Source organism: Mobula birostris, chromosome 1, assembly GCF_030028105.1.
Source record: "Mobula birostris isolate sMobBir1 chromosome 1, sMobBir1.hap1, whole genome shotgun sequence".
Lineage (NCBI taxonomy): Eukaryota > Metazoa > Chordata > Chondrichthyes > Myliobatiformes > Myliobatidae > Mobula > Mobula birostris.
The window spans coordinates 177,926,705-177,953,064 of record NC_092370.1 but is presented as its reverse complement, the minus strand read 5'-3'; the positions used below and the strand labels follow the sequence as shown (position 1 = coordinate 177,953,064).

Below are 26,360 nucleotides of genomic sequence, written 5' to 3'. Positions count from 1 at the left end.
GCAAACCTTTCTGGAGGGAAACAATTCAGCAAAGTGGACTTAGCGAAAGCCTAACTCCAGATGCGTTGGAAGTAGAGTTCAAACCATTTCTCACCATAAGCACCCATAAAGGGCTTTATCTTTATAATAGGCTTTATTTTATGAGCAGCATCCACACCTGCACTTGGCAGAAAGCTATGGACCAGGTGCTACAAGGCTGCCCAGGCACTCAGTGTTACCTGGATGACATCATTGTTACCAGTGAGGATGACAAGGAACATCTCCAAAATCTTAAGACAGTGTTAAAAAGATAAATAGATTATGGGCTCAAAGCATGGTACAACAAGTGTGAATTCTTTAAACCAAGCATCACTTACTGTGGTCACACCATTGAAGCACAAGATTACACAAGTGTGCTGAGAAAATCCAAGTAGTGGTGGATGCCCCAAGGCCAAAAGATGTGTCACAGTTGTGGTCCTTTTTAGGATTTGTCAACTACTATAACAGGTTCCTGGTAAACTTGGCTACTGTGCTCTACCCCTTTAACTCATTATTACAGATCAGGAAGAAATGGCCATGGACAAAGCAGTGTGAGGTAGCTTTCCCCAAAGACAAAGGAAGTGGTGATATCAGACACTGTACTCACACATTATGATCCACATTATCCAGTGAAGCTTGCCTGTGAAGCCTCACCTTATGGTGAGGTGCAGTCATGTCACATATTCTGAGTGATGGAAGTGAATGCCCCACAGCCTTTGCATCACGTTCCCTTACCACTAAAAAGAAAAATTATGCAAAAGTAGACAGAGAGGCCTTGAGTCTGGTTTGGACTTTAAACGTTTCAACCAGTACTTGTATGGTAAAGAGTTTACCCTCATTACTAATCGTCAACCACTTTAAATCCATTTTCAATCCACAGAAGAGTGTTCCATTAACAGCAGCAGCATAAATGCAGAGATGGGCTCTGTTTCTTGGAGGACATAATTACAAGATCAAATTCAAGAGGACAACTAATCATAGAAATGCTAATAGATTGTCCTGTTTACACTTGGAAAAGGAAATACCTGAAAAACTTACAAAAGAAGACACTCCTCTTGATGTATTTTCCCTAATGCAAATTGAAGGTCCATAAGACTAGGAGCAGGATTAGGCCATTTGGCCCATCAAGTTTGCTCTGCAATTCAATCATGACTGATCCTTTCTATTCTCCTCCTCAGCCCCACTCTCTGGCCTTTTCCCTGAAACCTTTGATGTTGTGGCCAATCAAGAACCTATCAATCTCCACCTTCAATATACCCATCGACCTGGCCTCCACAACTGTCTGTGGTAACAAATTCACCACCCTCTGGCCAAAGAAATTTCTCCACATCTCTATTTCAAATGCATGCCCCTCTATCCTGAGGCTGTGCCCTCTTGTCCTAGACTTCCCCACCGTGGGAAACATCCTTTCTACATCTACTCAGTCTAGGCCTTTCAACATTTGAAAGGTGTCAATGAGATTCCCCCTCATCCTTCCAAATTCCAGCGAATACAGGCCCAGAGCCATCAAACATTCCTCATATTATAAACAACATACATAAAAGTTGCTGGTGAATGCAGCAGGCCAGGCAGCATCTCTAGGAAGAGGTGCAGTCGACGTTTCAGGCCGAGACCCTTCGTCAGGACTAACTGAAGGAAGAGTGAGTAAGGGATTTCATATTATAAACCTTTGTTTCCCGGAATCATTCTTGTGAACCTCCTCTCAACCCTCTCCAATGCCAGCACAGCTCTTCATAGATAAGAGCCCAAAACTGTTCACAATATTCAACATGAGGCCTCACTAGTGCCTTATAAAGCCTCAGTATCACACCCCTGTACTTATATTCTAGTCCTTTTGAAATGAATGATAACATTGCATTGGCCTTCCTTACCATCGACTCAATCTGCAAGTTAACCTTTAGGGTGTTCTGCACAAGGACTACCAAGTCCCTTTGCATTTCAGATTTTTGGATTTTCTCCCTATTTAGAAAATAGTCTGCACATTTATTTCTTCTACCAAAGAGCATGACCATGCATTTTCTAACATTGTATTTCATTTGCCACTTTCTTGCCCATTCTCCTAATCTGTCTAAGTCCTTCTGTAGCCTTTAAGTCTCCCTATTACAGCAGAGATGATCCAAAGGCAAACCAGAAAAGACCCCACACTGTCTCAGGTCTACATGGCGACCCAAAATGGCTGGAATGTGCTGCAGAAATTCCAGGTCGCCCATTTTCACCAGCACAGGGAGGAGTCTGCTCTTGACAGGTGTTGCCTTGTGTGGGGATTGACAGTTGTTCTACCATCCAAGCTGACAGCTAAAGTGCTGGAGGGACTATACGCCGGTCATATAGGTGTGGTCAAAATGAAAGTGTTGGCTTGACCCTTTGTCTGGTGGCCTGGTATGGATCAGCATATCCAGCAGCTTGCCATGCATTGTCCGAGATGGCAACTTGTCCAAAAGATGCCAACAGCAGTGCCTCTCCATCCCTGGGAATGGCCTGCATTGCTCTGGCAGAGGAATCATGTCGGTTTACTGGATCTTCCGTTAAGATGGCGGCACATTTGGGTCCTGTTGCAGCGGCTTCTAGGGGGTCAACAAAAGGTGCCACTGTCCTATTTAAATGTATTTTTAATGATCGCAAGATCCTGCTACACATTAAGAACTTAAAGGACTGCAGGTCTACCACATCAGCGAATTGCTCGCTACCAGAGAAAATGAAGGAGCTGTGCGATGTGCTGCTGCCTGAGTCAATGGAGGTTTACAGTCTAACAGCAAATGGCTGCCATGGTTGCTCTTCTTGTGATTGCAAGACCCTTTTGGACATTGTTAATGTGGTATGCTGCAAGTTTGATTTACTGATTTATTGGCGGACAGCAGTGGCAGATGGCGGGGGAGCTGTGTGGCCCCAGCCATAGCGAGGCCAGAAGTGTTCCCAATAGCCCCCACTAGGGCCTCACGCCACTGATAATGTTGAGAAGCCTCTCCTCAAGGACTGGTTGTCAGTAACAATGGACTACAGCTAGCTGCAAAACAGTTTCAGCCATTCCCGAAAATGACTGGAATAAGACCTATTACATCTGCACCATACTACCCAGCCACAAATGGCCTGGCAGAAAATTTTGTTTAGAGTCTAAAGAATGCTCTGCGATCAATGTCAGCAGAACACCCTGCACTGACACTGAATCAGAAGCTCGTCAGTTTCCTATTTGCATATCTCAGTGCAGTACACTCCACAACCAATAACTCACCAGCTCTGCTGCTCCTGGGTCGTCACTTGTGCTCACACTTGTATCTCCTCAAACCTGATCTCAGAAGGAGTTTGCAGGACCAACAGCTGAGACAAATTGAGAGCTCCTCAAACAAGGAGTTTCGATGTTTTGCTCCTGGCAAGGGACTACCTAGGTGATCAAAAGTAGGTACTTGGAAAGATTTAAGTTCAGAACTTGACCACTCTCACCACTCTCCTGCACAGTGAAGAATGTGTCCGATGTCATCTGGAGACAACACATCGTTCAGTAGAGGAGAGCAGGGTCAACTGTTAGAGAAGAAAGAGGTCCAGAGCTGTCAGAACCACTGCCTATAGTCCCAGAGTTTACTCCTACAATCACCATGGAGGAGGCCCCAGAACCTGAGATTGTTTCACAGCCACAAATCTTACCTGCCAAGCAGAGTTACCCTCCACCCCATTGTCAGTAAGGACATTATCCCACAAGAGTAAAAAATCTTGCACTGCGATGAAATCTTCATGCCTGAATGGGACAATTTAAGACTTACTATAAAAGTTGCTGGTGAACGCAGCAGGCCAGGCAGCATCTCTAGGAAGAGGTGCAGTCGACGTTTCAGGCCGAGGCCCAGTCTGACGAAGGGTCTCGGCCTGAAACGTCGACTGCACCTCTTCCTACAGATGCTGCCTGGCCTGCTGCGTTCACCAGCAACTTTGATGTGTGTTGCTTGAATTTCCAGCATCTGCAGAATTCCTGTTGTTTGCGTATAAAACAATCGATGTAAGATTGCACCAACTTGGGCGTTCAGTGTACAAAAGACAACAAACTGTGCAAATACAAAAAGAAAAAAAATAAGCAATAAATACTGAGAACAAGTGAGTCCATTGGTTGTGGGAATATTGTGACGATGGAGCAGGTGAAGTTATTGTCTTTGGGTCAAAAGCAAAACGTTGGATACTTGCGAATGCTGGGAACTGACAGCAGAAAGGTGCAGTATTTAGTGCTGCTGTTTCACAAAACCAGAGACTGGGATTCAGTCCTAAACTTTGGGCACTGTCTGTGTGTAGTTTGCATGTTCCCGACAACGACATTATGGATATTCCTAGATACACCAAGTTCCTCCCACATGCCAAAGGCATCATGTTTAGTTGGGTAAATGGCTACTGTAAACTGCCCATAATATATAGGATTAGTGTAGGTGAGTATTTCTGGCTGGCTTGGATGTAGTAGATAAGATCCTATTTCCACGTTGTAGGAATCAGAGGTTATCGGACAGTGGAGGAAAATTACACTGCCCGGAAGGTTGGTGAACGCATGTTTCAGAGTAGCTTTCAAAAGGAATAAATACTTTAAGAGGGAAACAAGCAAGGATCATGGTTAACGAGCAGAAAACGAGACTTAATACTTCCTCTATGTTTCATGCTTTGCCATCAATCATTTGAATTACAGGTCACAATATCAGAAATAAATAAAGCAACAATCATACATCTTCACGCAACCAGATCCAATGAAAATTTCTAATTCAACATTAGAAAAAGCATTAATATTTTGGACTGAATACACTTGATCAGAACTGGGTAATAAACAGGAAGGGGAAGGACTGTGAAAGGATAGTGACAAGAAAAGGTTGCCAGGGACTGGATGGTTGGCCGTTTTGCTGATCACCCCCATACAATATGCAAGGGTGATCCTGCGCTTTCAATTTCCAGTCACTTTAATTCTCTAACCCCTCTCACACTACATCTGTCATTGGCTCCTCACCCAGTTCCAGCAAAGCTTAATGTTATCTTGAGGAAGGGCATCTCATCTTCAAGTGAAGAACACGGCACATCAGTATTCAACATCAAATTTAACAACTTTAGATAAATATTGCACCTCATTTCCAGCTCCTGGTTATTTTTACCCCATTTCTCCTGTTCTTGTTTGTCAGATTCGATCTGTTGTCCCCATTTAAGCCTCATTTTAACGTATATTTATTGTTTGTTTTCGGTCACCACTGGCACCATCACCACTGTATCTTGTGACCTCCACTATATAGCAAGTGTTCCCTTCTGCTCCACCCTTCACCTTCTCCGCATATTCTTTTCTAACTTTTCTCAACCTGAAACATAAATTCTGTTTCTCTTTTCACAGATACTGCTGAGTACCTCCAGATTATTTTATTTCAGATTTCATGTATTTTGTAAAGCACCATGGAGAAATAAAACTAAATTGTTCAATTAAACAAAATCTAACTCCTTCTGAAGTCATGGCACCAATGGCCACTGGAATGTTCCTGCTTGCTCTTACTTTGTGGAAAGGAATAACGATAACGATACCACCGCCCTTACTGCATCCCCTAGCAACTGATCTAAATGCGTGAAAACAAAGAGCTACAAACAGATCTACTCTGCTTCAGCAGACATTACTCTTGAAGGGAAGCCAATGGAACAAATTACATCCCTAACATACATTCTAATATCAAAACCCAAGGAAGAACCGCTACTGGTACTTATTTTCATCTACCAAATCAATGAAAAATAAACCGTCCACAGAAATGCTTGAAAAGTGCTGAAGTAAATCGACATTTCAGTGTTGTGTGAAGACATAATAAATAAGTCCTACCTGTACCAATTCAGGTTCCAAATTTAGTCGAAGGTGAAGTGGCAGTTCTTGAAGAGACTGTGCCAGAGAGTGACAGTCTATAAACAGGGGTGATACCTGAAATACAGAACCAATTGATAGTACATAATTAAGTAGGAAGTACATATGAATTACAGTACACAAACAGAAATTCAACTCTCTGGAAGCAGGTCAATATTGGTTTCCAGTTGTAACTATTAAATACTATGTTGTTTAACTCTGAACATTAACTTTTAATTTTTTTCAGTTGTGTCCTAACCAAATACAAACTGACTTAAATATCAGGCCAAAAAGGAAAAATATTACTTCCCTTAAATGAGATGTGTGGGTAAATATATGTTGCAGCATTGAGTTTTCCAGTAAAGAAAAAGTTTAGTCATATGTTTAATAGGCTGCAAGTCAGGAGCAGTGATCAGAGAATCACAGAAAAATAAGACACAGAAAGGGATCATTCAGCTCATTGAGTTGCTGGGAGAGAAATCCCATCGGTCCCACACCTCTCTTTTATCCATAAATGAGACATGGGAGAAGAAGGGAAAGGGAGAGAGAAAATTACAGAATCAGGTTTATTATCACCAGCATGAGTTGTGAAATTTGTTAACTTAGCAGCAGCAGTACAATGCACACAAAGAAAAAAATAAGTAATCAATTACAGTTAGTATCTATATGTAAATTCAAAATAATGCAAAACAGAAATTATATATTAAAAAAAAAGTGAGGTGGTGTTCAAAGGTTCAATGTCCATTTAGGAACCGGATGGCAGAGGGAAGAAGCTATTCCTGAATCACTGAGTGTGTGCCTTCAGGCTTCTGTACCTCCTACCTGATGGTAACAATAAGAAGAGAGCACGTCCTGGGTGATGGAGGCCCTTAATAATGGACACCACCTTTCTAAGGTACTGCTCTTTGAAGATGTCTTGGATATTTCGGAGGGTAGTACCCATTATGGAACTGACCAAGCTTACAACTTCCTGTAGCTTCTTTTAGTCCAGTGGAGCAGCCCTCCTCCCCCACTCTGATACCAGTCAGTGATGCAGCCTGTCAGAATGCTCTCCATTGTACATCTATAGGTTTTAGATGACAAACCAAATTTCTTAAAACTCCTAATGAAATATAGCTGTTGTCTTGCCTTCTTTGTAGCAGAATCGTTAGATCCTCAGAGATCTTGACACCCAGAAACTTGAAATTGTTCACTCCCTCCACCTCTGATCCCTCTTTGAGAATTGGTTTGTGTTCCCTCGTCTTATCCTTCCTGATCAGCTCTTTTGTCTTACTGACATGGAGTGCAAGGTTGTTGAAAGAAAGGGATACCTAGATCGGCATACAGAGATCAAAAGAAGGAGTTTTAAATCTTAATCTGTTACTAATGGTTTATGTGTTCATCTGAAGTTTTCAACAATATGGTACAAAAGGAGTTTTTCACTACATTCGACCATGTTCCAGCTGCCCTAGGTTCATTTAAAGGGACAATAATAAGAGAAGCAGAATAAACGGTGTAAAGACAGTAAGGTAGAAGGGCTGAAATGTGTGTACCTCAATGCAAGAAGCATCAGGATCAAAGGTGATGAACTGAGAGCTTGGATACATACATGGAATTATGATGTAGTGGCCATAACAGAGACTTGGCTGGCACCAGGGCAGGAATGGATTCTCAATATTCCGGGATTTCAGTGCTTTAAAAGGGACAGAGAGGTGGGGGGAAAGGGGAGGAGGGGTGGCATTACTCGTCAGGGATACTATTACAGCTACAGAAAGGGTGGGTAATGAAGCTGGATCCTCTTTGGAGTCAGTATGGGTGGAAGTCAGGAACAGGAAGGGAGCAGTTACTCTACTGGGGGTATTCTGGTAGCAGCAGAGATATAGAGGAGCAGATTGGGAGGCAGATTTTGGAAAGGTGCAAAAATAACAGGGTTGTTATCATGGGTGACTTTAACTTTCCTAATATTGATTGGCACCTGATTAGTTCCAAGGGTTTAGATGGGGCAGAGTTTGTTAAGTGTGACCAGGATGGATTCCTGTCACAGTATGTGGACAGGCTGACTGGGGGAATGCCATACTAGATCTAGTACTAGGTAATGAACCGGGTCAGGTCACAGTGGGTGAGCATCTGGGGGACAGTGACCACTGCTCCTTGGCCTTTATCATGGAAAAGGATAGAATCAGAGAGGACAGGAAAATTTTTAATTGGGGAAGGGCAAATTATGAGGCTATAAGGCTAGAACTTGCGGGTGTGAATTGGGACGATGTTTTTGCAGGGAAATGTAGGTCGATGTTTAGAGATCTCTCGCAGGATGTTAGGGATAAATTTGTCCCGGTGAGGAAGATAAAGAATGGTAGGGTGAAGGAACCATGGGTGACAAGTGAGGTGGAAAATCTAGTCAGGTGGAAGAAGGCAGCATACATGAGGTTTAGGAAGCAAGGATCAGATGGGTCTATTGAGGAATATAGGGTAGCAAGAAAAGAGCTTAAGAAGGGGCTGAGAAGAGCAAGAAGGGGGCATGAGAAGGCCTTGGCGAGTAGGGTAAAGGAAAACCCCAAGGCATTCTTCAATTATGTGAAGAAAAAAAGGATGACAGGAGTGAAGGTAGGACCAATTAGAGATAAAGGTGGGAAGATGTGCCTGGAGGCTGTGGAAGTGAGTGAGATCCTCAATAAATACTTCTGTTCGGTATTCACCAATGAGAGGGAAATTGATGATGGTGAGGACAATATGAGTGAGGTTGATGTTCTGCAGCATGTTGATATTAAGGGAGAGGAGGTGTTGGAGTTGTTAAAATACATTAGGACGGATAAGTCCCCGGGGCCTGATGGAATATTCCCCAGGCTGCTCCACGAGGTGAGGGAAGAGATTGCTGAGCCTCTGGCTAGGATCTTTCTGTCCTTGTTGTCCACGGGAATGGTACTGGAGGATTGGAGGGAGGCGAATGTTGTCCCCTTGTTCAAAAAAGGTAGTAGGGATAGTCCGGGTAATTATAGACCAGTGAGCCTTACGTCTGTGGTGGGAAAGCTGTTGGAAAAGATTCTTAGAGGTAGGATCTCTGGGCATTTAGAGAATCATGGTCTGATCAGGGAAGTCAGCATGGCTTTGTGAAAGACAGATCGTGTCTAACAAGCCTGACAGAGTTCTTTGTGGAGGTGACCAGGCATAAAGATGAGGGTAGTGCAGTGGATGTGATCTATATGGATTTTAGTAAGGCATTTGACAAGGTTCCACACGGTAGGCTTATTCAGAAAGTCAGAAGGCATGGGATCCAGGGAAGTTTGGCCAGGTGGATTCAGAATTGGCTTGCCTGCAGAAGGCAGAGGGTCGTGGTGGAGGAAGTACATTTAGATTGGAGGATTGTGACTGGTGGTGTCCCACAAGGATCTGTTCTGGGACCTCTACTTTTCGTGATTTTTATTAACGACCTGGATGTGGGGGTAGAAGGGTAGGTTGGCAAGTTTGCAGATGACACAAAGGTTGGTGGTGTTGTAGATAGTGTAGAGGATTGTCAAAGATTGCAGAGAGACATTGATAGGATGCAGAAGTGGGCTGAGAAGTGGCAGATGGAGTTCCACTTGGAGAAGTGTGAGGTGGTACACTTTGGAAGGGCAAACTCCAAGGCAGAGTACAAAGTAAATGGCAGGATACTTGGTAGTGTGGAGGAGCAGAAGGATCTGGGGGTACATGTCTACAGATCCCTGAAAGTTGCCTCACAGGTGGATAGGGTAGTTAAGAAAGCTTATGGGGTATTAGCTTGCATAAATCGAGGGATAGAGTTTACAAGCGCGGGGTAATGATGCAGCTCTATAAAACTCTGGTTAGGCCACACTTGGAGTACTGTATCCAGTTCTGGTCGCCTCACTATAGGAAGGATGTGGAAGCATTGGAAAGGGTACAAAGGAGATTTACCAGGATGCTGCCTGGTTTAGAAAGTATGCATTATGATCAGAGATTAAGGGAGCTAGGGCTTTACTCTTTGGAGAGAAGGAGGATGAGAGGAGACATGATAGAGGTGTACAAGGTAATAAGAGGAATAGATAGAGTGGATAGCCAGCGCCTCTTCCCCAGGGCACCACTGCTCAATACAAGAGGACATGGCTTTAAGGTAAGGGGTGGGAAGTTCAAGGGGGATATTAGAGGAAGGTTTTTCACTCAGAGAGTGGTTGGTGCGTGGAATGCACTGCCTGAGTCAGTGGTGGAGGCAGATACACTAGGGAAGTTGAAGAGACTACTAGACAGGTATATGGAGGAATTTAAGGTGGAGGCTTATATGGGAGGCAGGGTTTGAGGGTCGGCACAACATTGTGGGCCGAAGGGCCTGTACTGTGCTGTACTATTCTATGTTCTATGTTCTATAATAGCCTTAGGACTATTTTAAGTTCCTGTGCAGAAGGAGCCATAATCTGTATCAAAATGAGCTGGTCTGGATTCTGGGAACAAAAGAGTGAGTGAGAACAACAGAGGGTGAAGTGCAGAGGAAGGGAAACAAGAAAGAAAAAGAGTGAGTGAGAAAAAGAGCAAAAATGAGAAAATAAAGTGACAGCGAGGACAATGATCAGAACACAGTGAGAGAGAGAGGAAGGTTAAGCCGATGGTCTCTAAACAAAGAGATTATATAGGGAACTTTAATCAATGTATAAATTTTGTTGCACCTGCCTCAGTGTGTTTGGTGGAACATTATAGAAGGAAATTATCATCATCATGTGGCGGGTTGTATGAAGCGGCCGATTGTGGTCTTTGACCATGATTATTATTGGCAAATTTTTCTACAGAAGTGGTTTGCCATTGCTTCTTCTGGGCAGTGTCTTTACAAGACTGGTGACCCCAACTATTATCAATACTGTTCAGGGATTGTCTGCTTGGCATCAGTGGTCGTGTCGTCAGGACTTGTGATATCCACCACTTGCTCCCATGACTTCATGTGACCCTGATCAGAGGGCTAAGCAGGTGTTATATCTTGCCTAAGGGTGACCTATAGGCTAGCAGAGTGAAACTGTGCATTACACCTCCTTTGGTAGAGACATAGCCAATGTTCCCTCTAAGATATGCATGTATGCACGCACACACATCTTTTGCTACTCGCGCACAAAAGGTTGTCACCCTCTACCTCATTGGTGTGTTAAGTATATTTCACAATCATACACAATCACATTTCCTTTTCCAGTTTCTGATGCGGATGGTGTTGACAACGTGGAGTTTGCAATGATTTGTCTGCAGATTTTAGAACTGGCTTACTTATACTGCTTTTACTGAAGAAATTATACAGTGTGCACATGTTGCCACTGGGCAAAAAATTGCACAGCACAAGATTTTGCACACACTGGTCATTACAAATTAACTTTGGACTTAGCTCCACCCTGCCAACATTTAGAAGGGAATACAGTCTGCATTTACCCTACTCAAGGAGGTCAAGAGAACCAGACATGTAGTAATAAACCATTGCTTCAAAGTTCCCCTCCAAGTGATCTACTGCCCAGACCTGAGAATACATTGTTCTCCCTTCATTGGTACCAAGTGTAGTTTACCAGCAAACTGCACTATTTCCTCACTGTAGCTGTTCAAGATGGTGGATCATCTCAAGGGCAGTTAGGAATAGGTAATAAATATGAGGCTTTTCAGCAATGCCCACTCACTGAAAATTGTACTGAAACAAAATCCCAGTGTGAGTCATTATCCTTCATGAAAAGCAGAAACAAACTGGACTGGCGAGGGACAGGACGTTAAATGATGATCGATGAGTCATCCAATTATAGAATTTATTTCTCTAATGACCTTCCTTTTCCTACAAGTACCTTAACTGTTATCTGTTCAAGAGTAAATCATGACATTTTCTGAATTTCAGTTACTCTAATTAATTTTGCTTTTATGGTTACAACTGCCCATTGGAATGCATTGGCTTAAACACAAATAAGGGTGACAGAAGAAGATTCAAACAATGGCTTCAGAAAGGAATTAGCTAAGAGTCAAAGAGAAAGAGCTCAAGAATGGTACTAATAACGTTAAAGCCAGCATTCACTCAACAGGCTAGATAGCTTCTCCTGGGCTATACCATTGTGAATAGGCTGTATGTCTAATTGTATGTCAAAGTGACCTAGTCAGGTCACTCGTCTGAGTGCTACTGGTAACATGTAACCCAGTACTACTGGTACCATGTAACCCAGTACGACCTGTCGCATGGTCGGGTGGTTGGCGATTAAACCGGCTCCTCCATCAGGCTTGCCTGGTGAGGAGAGTGGCTAGACACCCTGCAGGACAAAAAACAAGATCTGTCAAAGGGCAGATGAACCCTCTTGTAGGGTCAATGGCCATCCTTTGCATCGAAGCTTGGTCTGGCCATTCACTGCAACAGAACTTCCCCCAGCCGTCTTGGCCCCACCATGCCACTGGATCCGGGAGGGGATGTCGAGAGGGTGGGTCTGGACCTGTGCAACCCCCTACTCACCTAAAATCCACTCACGCACACACTGTTCCTTTCTGAGGAGTGGGGTACCATCCCACTAACCAACTGAAAGGAACCATCATCATCCTATCGGAGGGATAGCCAAACAGACAAATGTCGAAGTTTGACAGGAAATTATATGTCTGTCTTGGAGCAAGAAGTGAGTTCCTCAAAGAATTCAGAAGGTCAGGCAGCATATGCAGAGGGAAGTGCATGTTTTAGGTTTCAATACCCATCATTTGTATTGAAAGAGTAGAAAGAAGATTAGTAGTATAAACAGGTAAGAGGGAGAGGTAAGGCAAGAACTGACATGTGATAGCTGGATCTAGGTAGAATGGATGTATGGCAGATAGAAACATAGAAAACCTACAGCACAATACAGGCCCTTCGGCCCACAAAGTTGGGCCGAACATGTCCCTACCTTAGAAATTACTAGGCTTACCCATAGCCCTCTATTTTTCTAAACTCGATATACCTATCCAAAAGTCTCTTAAAAGACCCTATTGTATCCGCCTCCACCACCGTTGCCGGCAGCCCATTCCACGTATTCACCACTCTCTCCGTAAAAAACTTACCCGACATCTCCTCTGTACCTACTCCCAAGCACCTTAAACCTGTGCCCTCTTGTAGCAGCCATTTCAGCCCTGGGAAAAAACCTCTGACTATCCACACGATCAATGCATCTCATCATCTTATACACCTCTATCAGGTCACTTCTCATCCTCCGTCGCTCCAAGGGGAAAAGGCCGAGTTCACTCAACCTGTTTTCATAAGATAGAACCAAGTCGGGCAGGGGAAATGTAGATATAGTAATGTAGGTTGAGAGGAGACAAGTGAAAGCAACAAAGGGCAGTAGACTATATCTATTTCCTTCCACAGATGCTGCCTGACCTGTTGAGCTCCCTCAGGAACTCATATTTTGCTCCAAATTCCAGCATTTGCAGTTTCTTGCATTTCCTGTCTGTCTTCTGAAATGGCTATTCTCCAGACTCAAATACCAAAGAAGTCAGGGAATCAAATAAGAGAGTCATAAGTTGCACATGGACCCTGAATTGGATTGGGCTTCAACTGAGGCAAGATCCCAGTGCAAACAATACAGCAAAGGACTTATAAATCCAATCCAATTTCACTGCCAGCCTTACTACGATAAAATTGATGAACTAGGGGCAAAATAAGCTGTAGGAAGTTGTAAACTCAGTCAGATCCATTGTGGGCACTAGCCTCTCCAGCATCCAGGACACCTTCAAGGAACAATGCCTTTAAAAGGCAACTTCCATCATTAAAGAGCCCCTTCACAGGACACGCCCTCTTCTCATTGCTACCATCAGGGAGGTGGTGTGTGTGTGTGCGTGTGTGTGTGTATATATATATATATATATATATATATATATATATATACACACACCTGATTCCGATACAATTTGAAATGTTTGCACAGTCTTACCTGTTTACATGTGGAGACTTCTATTTCCCACTCCTTTTCTTCAGCAAAACGAAATTGCGCAAATGAATCACCTGTAATAAAACAAAGGCATAATTAAGCCTGACAAATTCTAGTTACATTTCAATTCACAGAAATCTTTTTCTATCAATCATACATGTCAAACAGTAATCACATTCTAAACACAAGAGATTCTGCAGATACTGGAAATACAGAGTAACACACACAGAATGCTGGAGGAACTCAGCAGGTCAACTTTACGGGCTGAGACCCTTCAGCAGAAATCACATTCTTACTATCTCACATAAATGGGGAATAGAATCATTGATCTTACATAAAATTATATTTAAAAAAATGATTTTAAAATATCAGTTGATTATTTTACAAATGTACATAATTATCCTACAATGTTGAAATGTTACCTAAAGCATACAGTACTTTTATATTGAAATTTAATTTCAATTTCCAAATTGAAACATTTTTTTAAAATTTGAATTCTAAAAGGCACATTAGTACAATCTGGCAAAAAGGTTTTGAAATATTATCTCCTATGAGAAAGTACTTGCATTTTGTACAGCACCTTTCACAGCCACTAAAGTACTTTTGAAATTTAATCATTGCCGCTAATGTGGTCAATCATATATCAAACTCCAATGAGAGATGATGATGTAAACAACCAGATAATCTGTTTATTAATGTTGGTTGAATGTTGGAAAAGTGCCCCATTTGTTACAATACTACCTTGGACTTTTGTTTTACATATCCACGGAAGATCCCAGACTAAAATATCATCCAAAATCCAGCACTTTCTGGCAATGCCATATTCTTTCAGTAATATAATTACAGCCAGGATAATGCATTCATATCTATGGCACAAGGCTTGAATTTTATCAGCATATTCACCAGTGAAAATATTCATATTAAGCTATAGCATTTAAAATCATAATGATTATCACTCAATTTGCCTGCCTATTTTTTTGAAATATAAACAGAATTCTAAATTATCATAAAGTATACAACCATCTTCAAATTTAAATGTAGTTATTGCTTGAATGTTCAGAATAGCTATTAATGAAGGCAGTCCCAAGTTTTCAACAGCATCGATTTACACCTAGATACTTGGGGACAAATTTAATTCCCAATGATTTTTCTTCATCAGATTTACGCTATACTGATTACTAAAGCCTATATCACCACAGCCCAGTGGCTTTACACTCAATTGCACAGCTTGTCTTTGGCATAGCTTGATTCTCAGGGACTAGTTTTTGTGCCCCAGCTTTCAGGATTTACAATGCGAAGTCTAGCCTTCTTATCTCAGAAGCAGCTTCGCAGACCTGTGATAAGCTAGTTCAACAACTATATAGCCAGGGAAGACAGCCAGATTTAATAATTTAAATGCCAGAAGCTGGCCTACAGATACGAGTATCCAAGCAGCACAAACATAAAATATCAATTACTTTTAACAGCATATGAAATATCTGTGTACTTACACAAAGGCGAATTTTCTCTTCAGTACCCATTGCTCTGAGCAATAATTCAACAAATAATGTGACACTTTGAATAAACTAGGACTTTATTTCTTGGAACGTAGAAGATTGAGAGGAGATTTGATAGAGGTATACAAAATTATGAGGGGTGTAGATAGGGTAAATGCAAACAGGCTTTTTCCACCGAGGTTGGGTGGAACTACAAGCACAGGTCATGGGTTAAGGGTGCAAGGTGAAAAGTTTAAGGGGACATGAAGGGAAACTTCTTCACTCAGAGGGTTGCGAGAATGTGGAACGAGCTGTCAGCATAAGCGGTGTCAGTGAGCTTGATTTCAGCATTTAAGAGAAATCTGGATAGGTACATGGATGGTAGGGGCATGGAGGACTATGGTCCCGGAGCAAGTCGATGGGAGTAGGTAGTTTAAATAGTTTTGAATAGACTAGATGGGCTGAAGGGCCTATTTCTGTGCTATACTTTTCTAAACCTGCCCACAATGCTAAATTCATTCAAATCATCAAGCTGTCCATTCTAGATAGTGCTGCTTACTTTCCACCTGCTTTGTTAAGGTAGAGTGACCTTTCTAAGTCCACCCAGGAAATAGCACTGTAACACGTTCAGTTCCAGTTCACACACAAAAGTGTTCCGCTTTAGTGTGGCAGTGCTGTGTTACCAAAACTAACAAAATCTTAACAGTCATACAATTGATTGTCATCAGGTCTGGAACTGTTCACCTGTTTTTGACATCAAGATGAAGAGAAGCAAAGATCAGAGGGAAAGGAGAGATAGAAGGACAGACTGGGGCGGGGGAAGAGGAAGATTTGCAAAGGGTGAGGCAGCACAAAAAGAAAGGGTAGCAAATGTCTGAAAGTTTCTGACAACTCCCCCACTCTTAGGGGTGTGGAGGCCATTTAATTAGAGAAATTTAAGGTGGAAATAAATATTTGAAAAAATATCGCCTACACACACAGTTGGAGAAAATAAGGTAAACAGCGGGCCGTCATCATGCTATTCTCAACAATTCCTTCTTTCCCTTCAGCGTATGTTACCATTATGCAAAAAAAAAGCTGAGACTAATTATTCCAGCAGCAAATTGTAGACAGGAGACTCCAAGAACAAACAGTGGCCTGCAAAATTATAGTCATAGAGTCATAAAACACTACAGCATACAAACAGGCCCTTCAGGCCATCTAGTTCATCCCATCGACCTGCACCCAGACCACGGCCCTCCGTACCCTTCCCACCCATGGAATTGAATAGAAATCCAAATTTCTCTTCTATGTTGATATCAAACTCACACCCACCACTCTCACCACTCTGAGTGAAGACTTCCTCCTCATATCTTATTTACATCTTTCCTGTAGGTAGGTGATCAAAACTGCACACAGCATTCCAATCTAGGCCTCACCAACATCTTGTACAATTTTAACATAACATTCCAACTCCTGTATTCAATAAACACACATCAAAGTTGCTGGTGAACGCAGCAGGCCAGGCAGCATCTGTAGGAAGAGGTGCAGCAAGCTCCCCTGGAAGAGATTTATTGTGTTTTTTATGGGACATCAGATCTGACTGCACCTCTTCCTACAGATGCTGCCTGGCCTGCTGCGTTCACCAGCAACTTTGATGTGTGTTGCTTGAATTTCCAGCATCTGCAGAATTCCTGTTGTTTCCTGTATTCAATACATTGATTTATGAAGGCCAATGTGCTAAAAGCTTTCTTTATGAACCTATCTATCCGTGGAATTAGGGATCTGTATGCACAGATTTCTCTGTTCTACTGCACTCTTCAGTGCCCCATCGCTCACCGTATTAAGACCTACCCTAGCTTGACCTCCCAAAGCACAAGATCTCACACTTGCCTGCATTAAGTTCCCATTTTTCTGCCTATATTTCCAGCTGGTCCAGATTCTGCTGTGTGCTTTAATAGTCTTCCTCACTACACCCCCCATCTTGGTGCCATCCACAAATTTGTTGATCCAGTTTACCACCTTATCACCCAGACGATCGATATAGATGACAAACAACAACGGAACCAGCAACAATTCCTGCAGCACACCACTATTCATTCACAGGTCTCCAGTTAGAGAGGCAACCATCTACAACCTCTCTCTGGCTTCTTCTGCAAAGCCAGTGTCTAATCACATTTACTACCTCCTCTTCAATGCCAAACAACTGAGCCTGCTTGACTAACCCCATGTGGGACCTTGTCCATGTAAGCAATACCCACTGTCTTGTCTTCGTCAACTTTCCGGGTAACTTCCTTGAAAAACTCTCTAAAATTGGTTAGATATGATTTACCACACACAAAGCCATGTTGACTAACCTGAATCAGTCCCATATTCTAATGGAGGTATTCTAAGGGACTGGAGGTATAAGTTTTAAATACTTATATATCCGGTCCCTTAGAATACCTTCCAATAACTTTCCCACTACTGATGTCAGGCTCACCGATCTATATCTTCCTGGGTTCTTCTTAAAAGTCTTTCTTAAACAATGGAACAACTATCCTCCAATCCTCCGGCACCTCACACATGGCTTAAGATGTGCAATTTCTGCACTAATCTTCCACAGGGTCCAAGGGAACACCTTGTCAGGCCCTGGAGATTTATCCACCCTAATTTGTTAAAAGACAGCAAACACCTCCTCCTCTGTAATCTGTATGGTGTCAATTACTTCACTGCTGCATTGCTTCACATCTATAGACTGTGTCTATTTCCCAAGTAAATACAATCCAAAAGATCTCCCCATCTCTTTTGGCTTCATGCATAGGTTACTAGTCTTATCTTCCAGAGGACCAACTGTGTCCCTTGATATCCTTTTGACCTAATGTATCTGAAGAAGCCCTTAGCATTCTCCTTCACATTATCTGCTAGAGCAACCCCATGTCTCCTTTTATCTCTCCTGATTTTCTTAAGTGTTCTCTTGCATTTCTTATACTCAAGTACCTCACTTGTTCCTACCTGCCTTTACCTGCTTTCCACCTCCTTCTTTTCCTTAACCACGGCTTCAATATCTCTCGAAAACCAAGGTTCCCTACACCTATTCCCCTTGCCTTTTATTCTGACAGGATCATATAAACTCTGTACCCTCAAAATTTCACTTTTGAAGGTCTCCCACTTACCAAGTACACTTTCGCCTGAAAACAGTCTGTCCCAATCCTTCTCCATAATTATCTTGAAATTAATGGCGTTATGATCACTAGATGCAAGGTGATTCCCCTTCGTGACACAATGGTGACACAAACTTCCATCACCTGCCCTGTCTCATTCCCTAATAGGAGATCAAGTATCCCCCCTCTCTCTAGTTGGGACTTCTATGTACCGATTAAGGAAGCTTTCCTGAACACATTTGACAAACTCCTTCCCATACAGCCCTTTTACAGTATGGGACTTTCAGTCAATATGTGGAAAGTTAAAGTCACCAACCATCACAACTTTATGTTTCTTGCAACAGTCTGTGATCTCTCTACAAATTTGTTCCTCTAAATCTCGCGGACTGTTGGGTGGTCTTTAATATAATCCCATAAACATGGTCATACCATTTTTATTCCTCAGTTCTACAAATGAGGCCTTACTAGACAAGTTTGCCAGTCTGTCATGACATTTTCCCCGACTAGTAAGATCACTCCTCTTGCTCTACCATGTCTAAAACAACAGAACTCTGAAGCATTGAGCTGCCAGTGCTGCCCTTCCTGCAACCCTCACTAATGGCTACAATGTCATAATTCCACGTGCTGATCCATGCCCCAAACGCATCGTCTTTCCTACAATAACCCTTCTGTTGAAATATATGCAGCTGTGAACATTAGTCCCACTGTGCTCAACGCTTTGATTCCTGACCTTGTATGTAGGATTATCAACATCTTTCTTCACAACCACTCCACTAGTTCTGGTGCTCTGTTTCCCATCCCTTTGCAATTCTAGTTCTATAAACGCCCAGCAGGTCAGGCCATGTTGAGGGGGAGAGGGAGGGGGAGGGGGAGAGGTTAATACTGAGATGAGGAACTATCCCACTCCTCATCCCATTCCCACTCTGGTCTCTCGGTTTTTGGCTTCCTGTACTGTTACAGTGAAGCCCAACGCAAGGCTTGAGGAACACCTCTGGGTACTTTGCTGCCTTGTAGCCTCAATAATGAATTCATTTACTTCAGGTAACTTGATTTCCCTGTCTGCATCAGTCATGCAGCTGGAATAATATCTCAGCTTTTTTCCCCCTTTCTTCCTCTCTCTGGGAGTGGAGAACATCCCCAGCCTGACCTGCTGGGCTCCTGCTCTGCATTTCACTTTTGGAGAATGTTCTCACACTCTAACCTCCCACCCACTCATTGCGCAGCTAACCTTATTTACAGCTGATCGCGTTGTCAGTGACGTTCTTTCTCCCCAACCCTCCCTGTAGCTCTAAAAGCTATTTTGTCTCCTTCCCAGTTCTGACGGACACCGCTTCAAGGGTCTAAAACGTTGACCCTGTTTCTCTATCCATATTTGTGGCCTGACCTGTTGGGTATTTCTGGCATTTTATGCTTTTGATTTAGATTTCCAGCAACTGGAGTTATTTGATTTTCTTACAAATTATGTTTGCTTTTGAGATTTGTAGAATATTCTTGCATTTTCTATACTGGCAAGTCATCAATTTCAAGAAAAGTTTCTTGACTCATATTACAAGGAAAGGTCAAGAGCCAGGAAAGGTCAACACCACTATGTTCCTACTTAATCATTTTCATATTTTTGATAATGTATATAGAACACAGATTAGGTATATGAACATAGCAACCTCACAACATTGGTGCTGACCATGATGCCAATTTAAACTACTCCCACCTGCCAACACATGGTCTATGTTCCTCCATTTTCTGAATACCATGCAGCTCTTGAAATGCCTCTTAAATGACATTTTCCAATTCTTGGTCTTCCTACCTTTTCTCTTTGGAGGAATAAAGGAATTTTTTCCTTTATGGACTTGTTTCAAGAAGGCCGATTGATATCCTTTGAGAAATTAGTAACTAAATATTCTCTCTCATATTCACATTTTTTGCAATATCTTCAGGTCAGACATTTCTTATATTTAAGTAATTTTCCATATATACAAGACTCTGACCTGTTAGACATCATTTTAAAAATGAACCCTTTAGTGAAAGGTTTTGTTGGGAAAATTTATAATTTACTATTACAACAGGATAACTATCCTTTACTTAAGATTAAGCAAGATTGGGAAAGAGAGCTTAACATGACCTTGATAACAGAGGATTGGCTGCGAATTTTGAAGCTGGTTAACCCTTCTTCCATTTGCGCCAGTCATTCTCTAATTCAATTTAAAATTGTACATCGTTATTATTTGACAAAGGAGAGATTATCTAAAATATTTCCTAATGTAAATAGTCAGTGTGATAGATGCAACACTGAGATAGCAACATTGACACATATGTTTTGGTCGGCTCTGTATTGAAACAATTTTGGAAATCTACTTTTTCTACAATTTCTAAAGTTTTAAAAATCAATTTACAACCTAATAAATTGACAGTTTAGTTGGTATAATTCCTCAACATATTCACGGTATTTCTATATCAGACCAATACTTAATTACATTATTGGCTAGAAGGGCTATTTTATTAAAATGGAAAGATGCCTCTGCTCCCACTTTGATACAATGGTTCTCTCAGGTGATGTTATGTCTTAGTTTGGAAAAAATCAGGTCGAACTTTTGATCCTAGATTTGACTTCGAGAAAGGTGGGGTTCTTTTGCCCGTTATTATCATTTGATTTGAGTTAATAAAGATGGTCCTTTTCTGATGCTTGGGTATATGGATTTGGTTGGAGGATTGGTGTCTTCTTTTTATGGAAGCTTGTATGGCATATAGCTCCAGGTTTACGTTCCAAATGGGGTTTTTTTCCCTTTTTTTTGTTATCAGGGGTTTTTTTTCTATTCTAGTTAGTAGGAGTTTTTTTTTTCTTTCTTTCCTTTCTTCCATTAAAAAAAAAGCTTTAACTGTTTTTTATTATTATTGATATACTGTTCAGCTTGGTTGATAGTTTAACTCTTATTCTACATTTAGATATGTCTTGATTATTTTGATGCATTTTTCTCTGTTGTTGATTTACAATAGTAATTAATAAAAAGATTTAAAAAGAAAAAGAAATGCCTCTTAAACCCTGCTATCATATCTGCTTTCACCACCTTTCCAAGCAGCATGTTAGAGACACCTACCACTTACTGCACTAAAAAAAATTGCTTCAGAAAACACTCTAAACTTTCCCCCTCTCATCTAAAAGTGATGCCCTCTAGTAATAGATGTTTCCACCCAAGGAAACAGACTGTGATTATCTATACTATCTTTGTGTCTTATCATCTTATAAACTTCAATCAGGTCACCACTCAGCTTCCAACACTCCAGAGAAAATAATCCAAGTTTGTCCAACCTCTCCTTAAAGATTTAAGTCTCTAATCCAGGCAGCAGCTGAACCTCTTTTGCATCCTCTCCAAAGCTTCTGCTTCCTTTCTGTAACATGACAAGAGGACTGCACACAATATTCCACACGCAGCCTAAGTTTTATACAAGCAACACACATAAAAATTACTGGTGAATGCAGCAGGCCAGGCAGCATCTATAGGAAGAGATACAGTCGACGTTTCGGGCCGAGACCCTTCGTCAGGACTAACTTATACATTTGCATTAGATTATATACGGCAAATGAAAGATTTTTGGAGTACATAGAAGCCTAGATAATCCAAAAGGCACAGTTAATCACACCTCATAAAGGATATAACGTTGAGAAATCTTTTCCAAACAGAATATGATCGAACCACCCTCAGATTTCAAATGAACTGAAGTGTTTCAGACCTCCACGAGGACCACAACCTTGTCGCGGTTTGGAGGCTTGCATACCTCAGTGAACTATGCTGGGTGGAGTCAGGGTCTTATGCTTTGGCTCTTGCTAGAATCACCCATGCCAAACAGGTCAAAGGGTACAGGCCAGACTGAGAGGTCCACCAGACCTTCAGGGGTGGGAGTTCAGCTTGGGGCTAACAACCCTGACCAGTAAAACAACACTGTTATGGAAACAGCAATGAAGAATGCTTCTACATCTGAGTGCGACGGTATTCCTGAGTCTCCGCCTGGAATTTGCACGACTAACAGTAGTGAAAACCGAGAGGAAGCTACTGACACGATAAAGGAAATCCTGAACACCACCAGAGATGGGAGAACCTTCATTGTTACCCTAAACACCAGTGGCATAACGGGCAGTAAGTAGGAAGTGTTTCAGAGGGCATTTCTCTAAACAATTCCTGCTGTACCAATGATATAGCAAGGAAGAGTGAAGAGGTCCTGGACAGTGAGTATAGAAAGCTTGGTAGGAAGTTGAAAAGCAGGACCTCGAGGGTGGTAATCTCAGGATTGCTACCTGTGCTAGGTGCCAGTGAGGGTAGGAATAGGATGCTCTGGAGGAGGAACAAGTGGCTGAGGAACTGGTGTAGGGAGCAGGGTTTCAGATTTCAGGATAATTGGGACCTCTTCTGGGGCAGGTGGGACCTGTACAAGAGAGACAGGTTACACTTGAACTACAGGGGGACCAATATCCTTTCAGGGAGGTTTGTTAATGCTATTGGGGGGGCTTTAAACTAGATTTGCAGGGGGATGGGAACCACAGTACCAGAGCTGACAGTGTGGCTGGGGTGAAAATAAATGATGTTAAAAGTTCAAGCAAATCCGCTAATAGAAAGGTTGTGAGTGGTGGTAAAAATCTTCTGAGGTGTATATATTTCAATGCTAGGAGTATTGCGGGGAAGGCGGATGAGTTGAGGGCGTGGATTGTCACGTGGAATTATGACGTTGTAGCAATTAGTGAAACTTGGCTACAGGAGGGGCAGGACTGGCAGCTTAATATTCCAGGGTTCCGACATTTCAGATGTGATCGAGGCAAAGGAATGAAAGGTGGGGGAGTGGCATTGCTTGTTAGGGAAAATATTACAGCAGTGCTCAGGCAGGACAGATTTGAGGGCTTGTCTACTGAGTCCTTGTGGGTGGAGCTGAGAAACAGGAAAGGTATGGCCACATTAGTGGGATTGTATTACAGACCACCCAATAGTCAAAGAGAATTGGAAGTGCAAACCTGCAGAGAGATAGCAGGCAACTGCAGGAAACATAAAGTTGTGGTGGTAGGGGATTTTAATTTTCCATATATTAATTGGGTCTCCCATACTGTTAGGGGTCTAGATGGTTTAGAGTTTGTAAAATGTGTTCAGGAAAGTTTTCTAAATCAATATATAGAGGGACCAACTAGAGGGGATGCATATTGGATCTCCTGTTAGGAAACGAGTTAAGACAAGTGACAGAAGTCTGTGTAGGGGAGCACTTTGGTTCCAGTGATCATAACACCATTAGTTTCAACTTGATCATGGACAAGGATAGATCTGGTCCTAGGGTTGAGGTTCTTAACTGGAAGAAGGCCAAATTTGAAGAAATGAGAAAGGATCTAAAAAGCGTGGATTGGGACAGGTTGTTCTCTGGCATGGATGTGATCGGTAGGTGGGAAGCCTTCAAAGCAGAAATTTTGAGAGTGCAGAATTTGTATGTTCCTGTCAGGATTAAAGGCAAGGTGAATAGGAATAAGGAACCTTGGTTCTCAAGGGATATTGCAACTCTGATAAAGAAGAAGAGGGAGTTGTATGACGTGTATAGGAAGCAGGGAGTAAATAAGGTGCTTGAGGAGTATAAGAAGTGCAAGAAAATACTTAAGAAAGAAATCAGGAGGGCTAAAAGAAGACATGAGGTTGCCTTGGCAGTCAAAGTGAAGGATAATCCAAAGAGCTTTTACAGGTATATTAAGAGCAAAAGGATTGTAAGGGATAAAATTGGTCCTCTTGAAGATCAGAGTGGTCGGCTATGTGCGGAACCAAAGGAAATGGGGGAGATCTTAAATAGGTTTTTTGCGTCTGTGTTTACTAAGGAAACTGGCATGAAGTCTATGGAGTTAAGGGAAACAAGTAGTGAGATCATGGAAACTGTACAGATCGAAAAGGAGGAGGTCCTTGTTGTCTTGAGGAAAATTAAAGTGGATAAATCTCCGGGACCTGACAGGGTGTTCCCTCGGACCTTGAAGGAGACTAGTGTTGAAATTGCAGGGGCCCTGGCAGAAATATTTAAAATGTCGCTGTCTACAGGTGAGGTGCCGGAGGATTGGAGAGTGGCTCATGTTATTCCGTTGTTTAAAAAAGGATCGAAAAGTAATCCGGGAAATTATAGGCCAGTAAGTTTAACGTCGGTAGTAGGTAAGTTATTGGAGGGAGTACTAAGAGACAGAATCTACAAGCATTTGGATAGACTGGGACTTATTAGGGAGAGTCAACATGGCTTTGTGCGTGGTAGGTCATGTATGACCAATTTATTGAAGTTTTTCGAGGAGGTTACCAGGAAAGTGGATGAAGGGAAGGCAGTGGATATCGTCTACATGGACTTCAGTAAGGCCTTTGACAAGGTCCCGCATGGGAGGTTAGTTAGGAAAATTCAGTCGCTAGGTATACATGGAGAGGTGGTAAATTGGATTAGACATTGGCGCGATGGAAGAAGCCAGAGAGTGGTGGTAGAGAATTGCTTCTCTGAGTGGAGGCCTGTGACTAGTGGTGTGCCACAGGGATCAGTGCTGGGTCCATTGTTATTTGTCATCTATATCAATGATCTGGATGATAATGTGGTAAATTGGATCAGCAAGTTTGCTGATGATACAAAGATTGGAAGTGTAGTAGACAGTGAGGAAGGTTTTCAGAGCCTGCAGAGGGACTTGGACCAGCTGGAAAAATGGGCTAAAAAATGGCAGATGGAGTTTAATACTGACAAGTGTGAGGTATTGCACGTTGGAAGGACAAACCAACGTAGAACATACAGTTAGTCCTGACGAAGGGTCTCGGCCTGAAACGTCGACTGTACCTCTTCCTAGAGATGCTGCCTGGCCTGCTGCGTTCACCAGCAACTTTTATGTGTGTTGCTTGAATTTCCAGCATCTGCAGAATTCCTGTTGTTTGCGTAGGACATACAGGGTTAATGGTAAGGCACTGAGGAGTGCAGTAGAACAGAGGGATCCGGGAATACAGATACAAAATTCCCTAAAAGTGGCGTCACAGGTAGATAGGGTCGTAAAGAGAGCTTTTGGTACATTGGCCTTTATTAATCAAAGTATCGAGTGTAAGAGCTGGAATGTTCTGATGAGGTTGTATAAGGCATTGGTGAGGCCGAATCTGGAGTATTGTGCTCAGTTTTGGTCACCAAATTACAGGAAGGATATAAATAAGGTTGAAAGAGTGCAGAGAAGGTTTACAAGGATGTTGCCGGGACTTGAGAAACTCAGTTACAGAGAAAGGTTGAATAGGTTGGGACTTTATTCCCTGGAGCGTAGAAGAATGAGGGGAGATTTGAGAGGTATATAAAATTATGATGGGTATAGATAGAGTGAATGCAAGCAGGCTTTTTCCACTGAGGCAAGGGGAGAAAAAAACCAGAGGACATGGGTTTAGGGTGAGGGGGGAGAAGTTTAAAGGGAACATTGGGGGGGCTTCTTCACACAGAGAGTGGTGGGAGTATGGAATGAGCTGCCAGACGAGGTGGTAAATGCGAGTTCTTTTTTAATATTTAGGAATAAATTGGACAGATACATGGATGGGAGGTGTATGGAGGGATATGGTCCGTGTGCAGGTCAGTGGGACTAGGCAGAAAATGGTTCGGCACAGCCAAGAAGGGCCAAAAGGCCTGTTTCTGTGCTGTAGTTTCTATGGTTTCAATGGTCTATGTTCCATCTATTCATTTAAGGAGTTTCTCAAATACATGCAGCACACAGGATATAAATATCTAACCACCTCTGATTTTACTGGAACTGGCCCCATTAGTTAGACTCACCCTTCTTTTGAAAATTGGTTTGAAGTAGATTAAAGGGGCACCTGGGGACTTGGTGAATGATGGTACCAGTATTTCATCACCTTAACCATTAAGACTGAAGGATAGCGAAAGAAACAAATAAAGAAGAGTAAATTATACTGAAACTAGATACAGAGCGAAATAAAGAGGGGATTAAAATGCTAAGAGACAAAAAAACACTTGAAAACTTTACAGAGACAAAAATAACCCTGAAAACTTTACAGTTAAGATTTTTCAAAAACAGAGTCATAAAGAGACATAACAT

At 42.2% G+C, this 26,360-nt stretch overlaps 1 protein-coding gene across 1 annotated transcript in view; it reads right to left on the bottom strand.

The window, feature by feature from the left end:
* The window catches only part of aven (apoptosis, caspase activation inhibitor), a 94,275-nt gene that overhangs the window by 5,147 nt on the left and 62,768 nt on the right, over positions 1 to 26,360 (bottom strand). Inside the window, exons 3-4 of the mRNA XM_072266813.1 lie at positions 13,711 to 13,781; positions 5,828 to 5,923 (exon numbers count right to left, since the gene is read on the bottom strand). Coding sequence (XP_072122914.1) covers positions 5,828 to 5,923; positions 13,711 to 13,781 — 167 coding nt within the window. The remainder of the gene's footprint in view (positions 1 to 5,827; positions 5,924 to 13,710; positions 13,782 to 26,360) is intronic.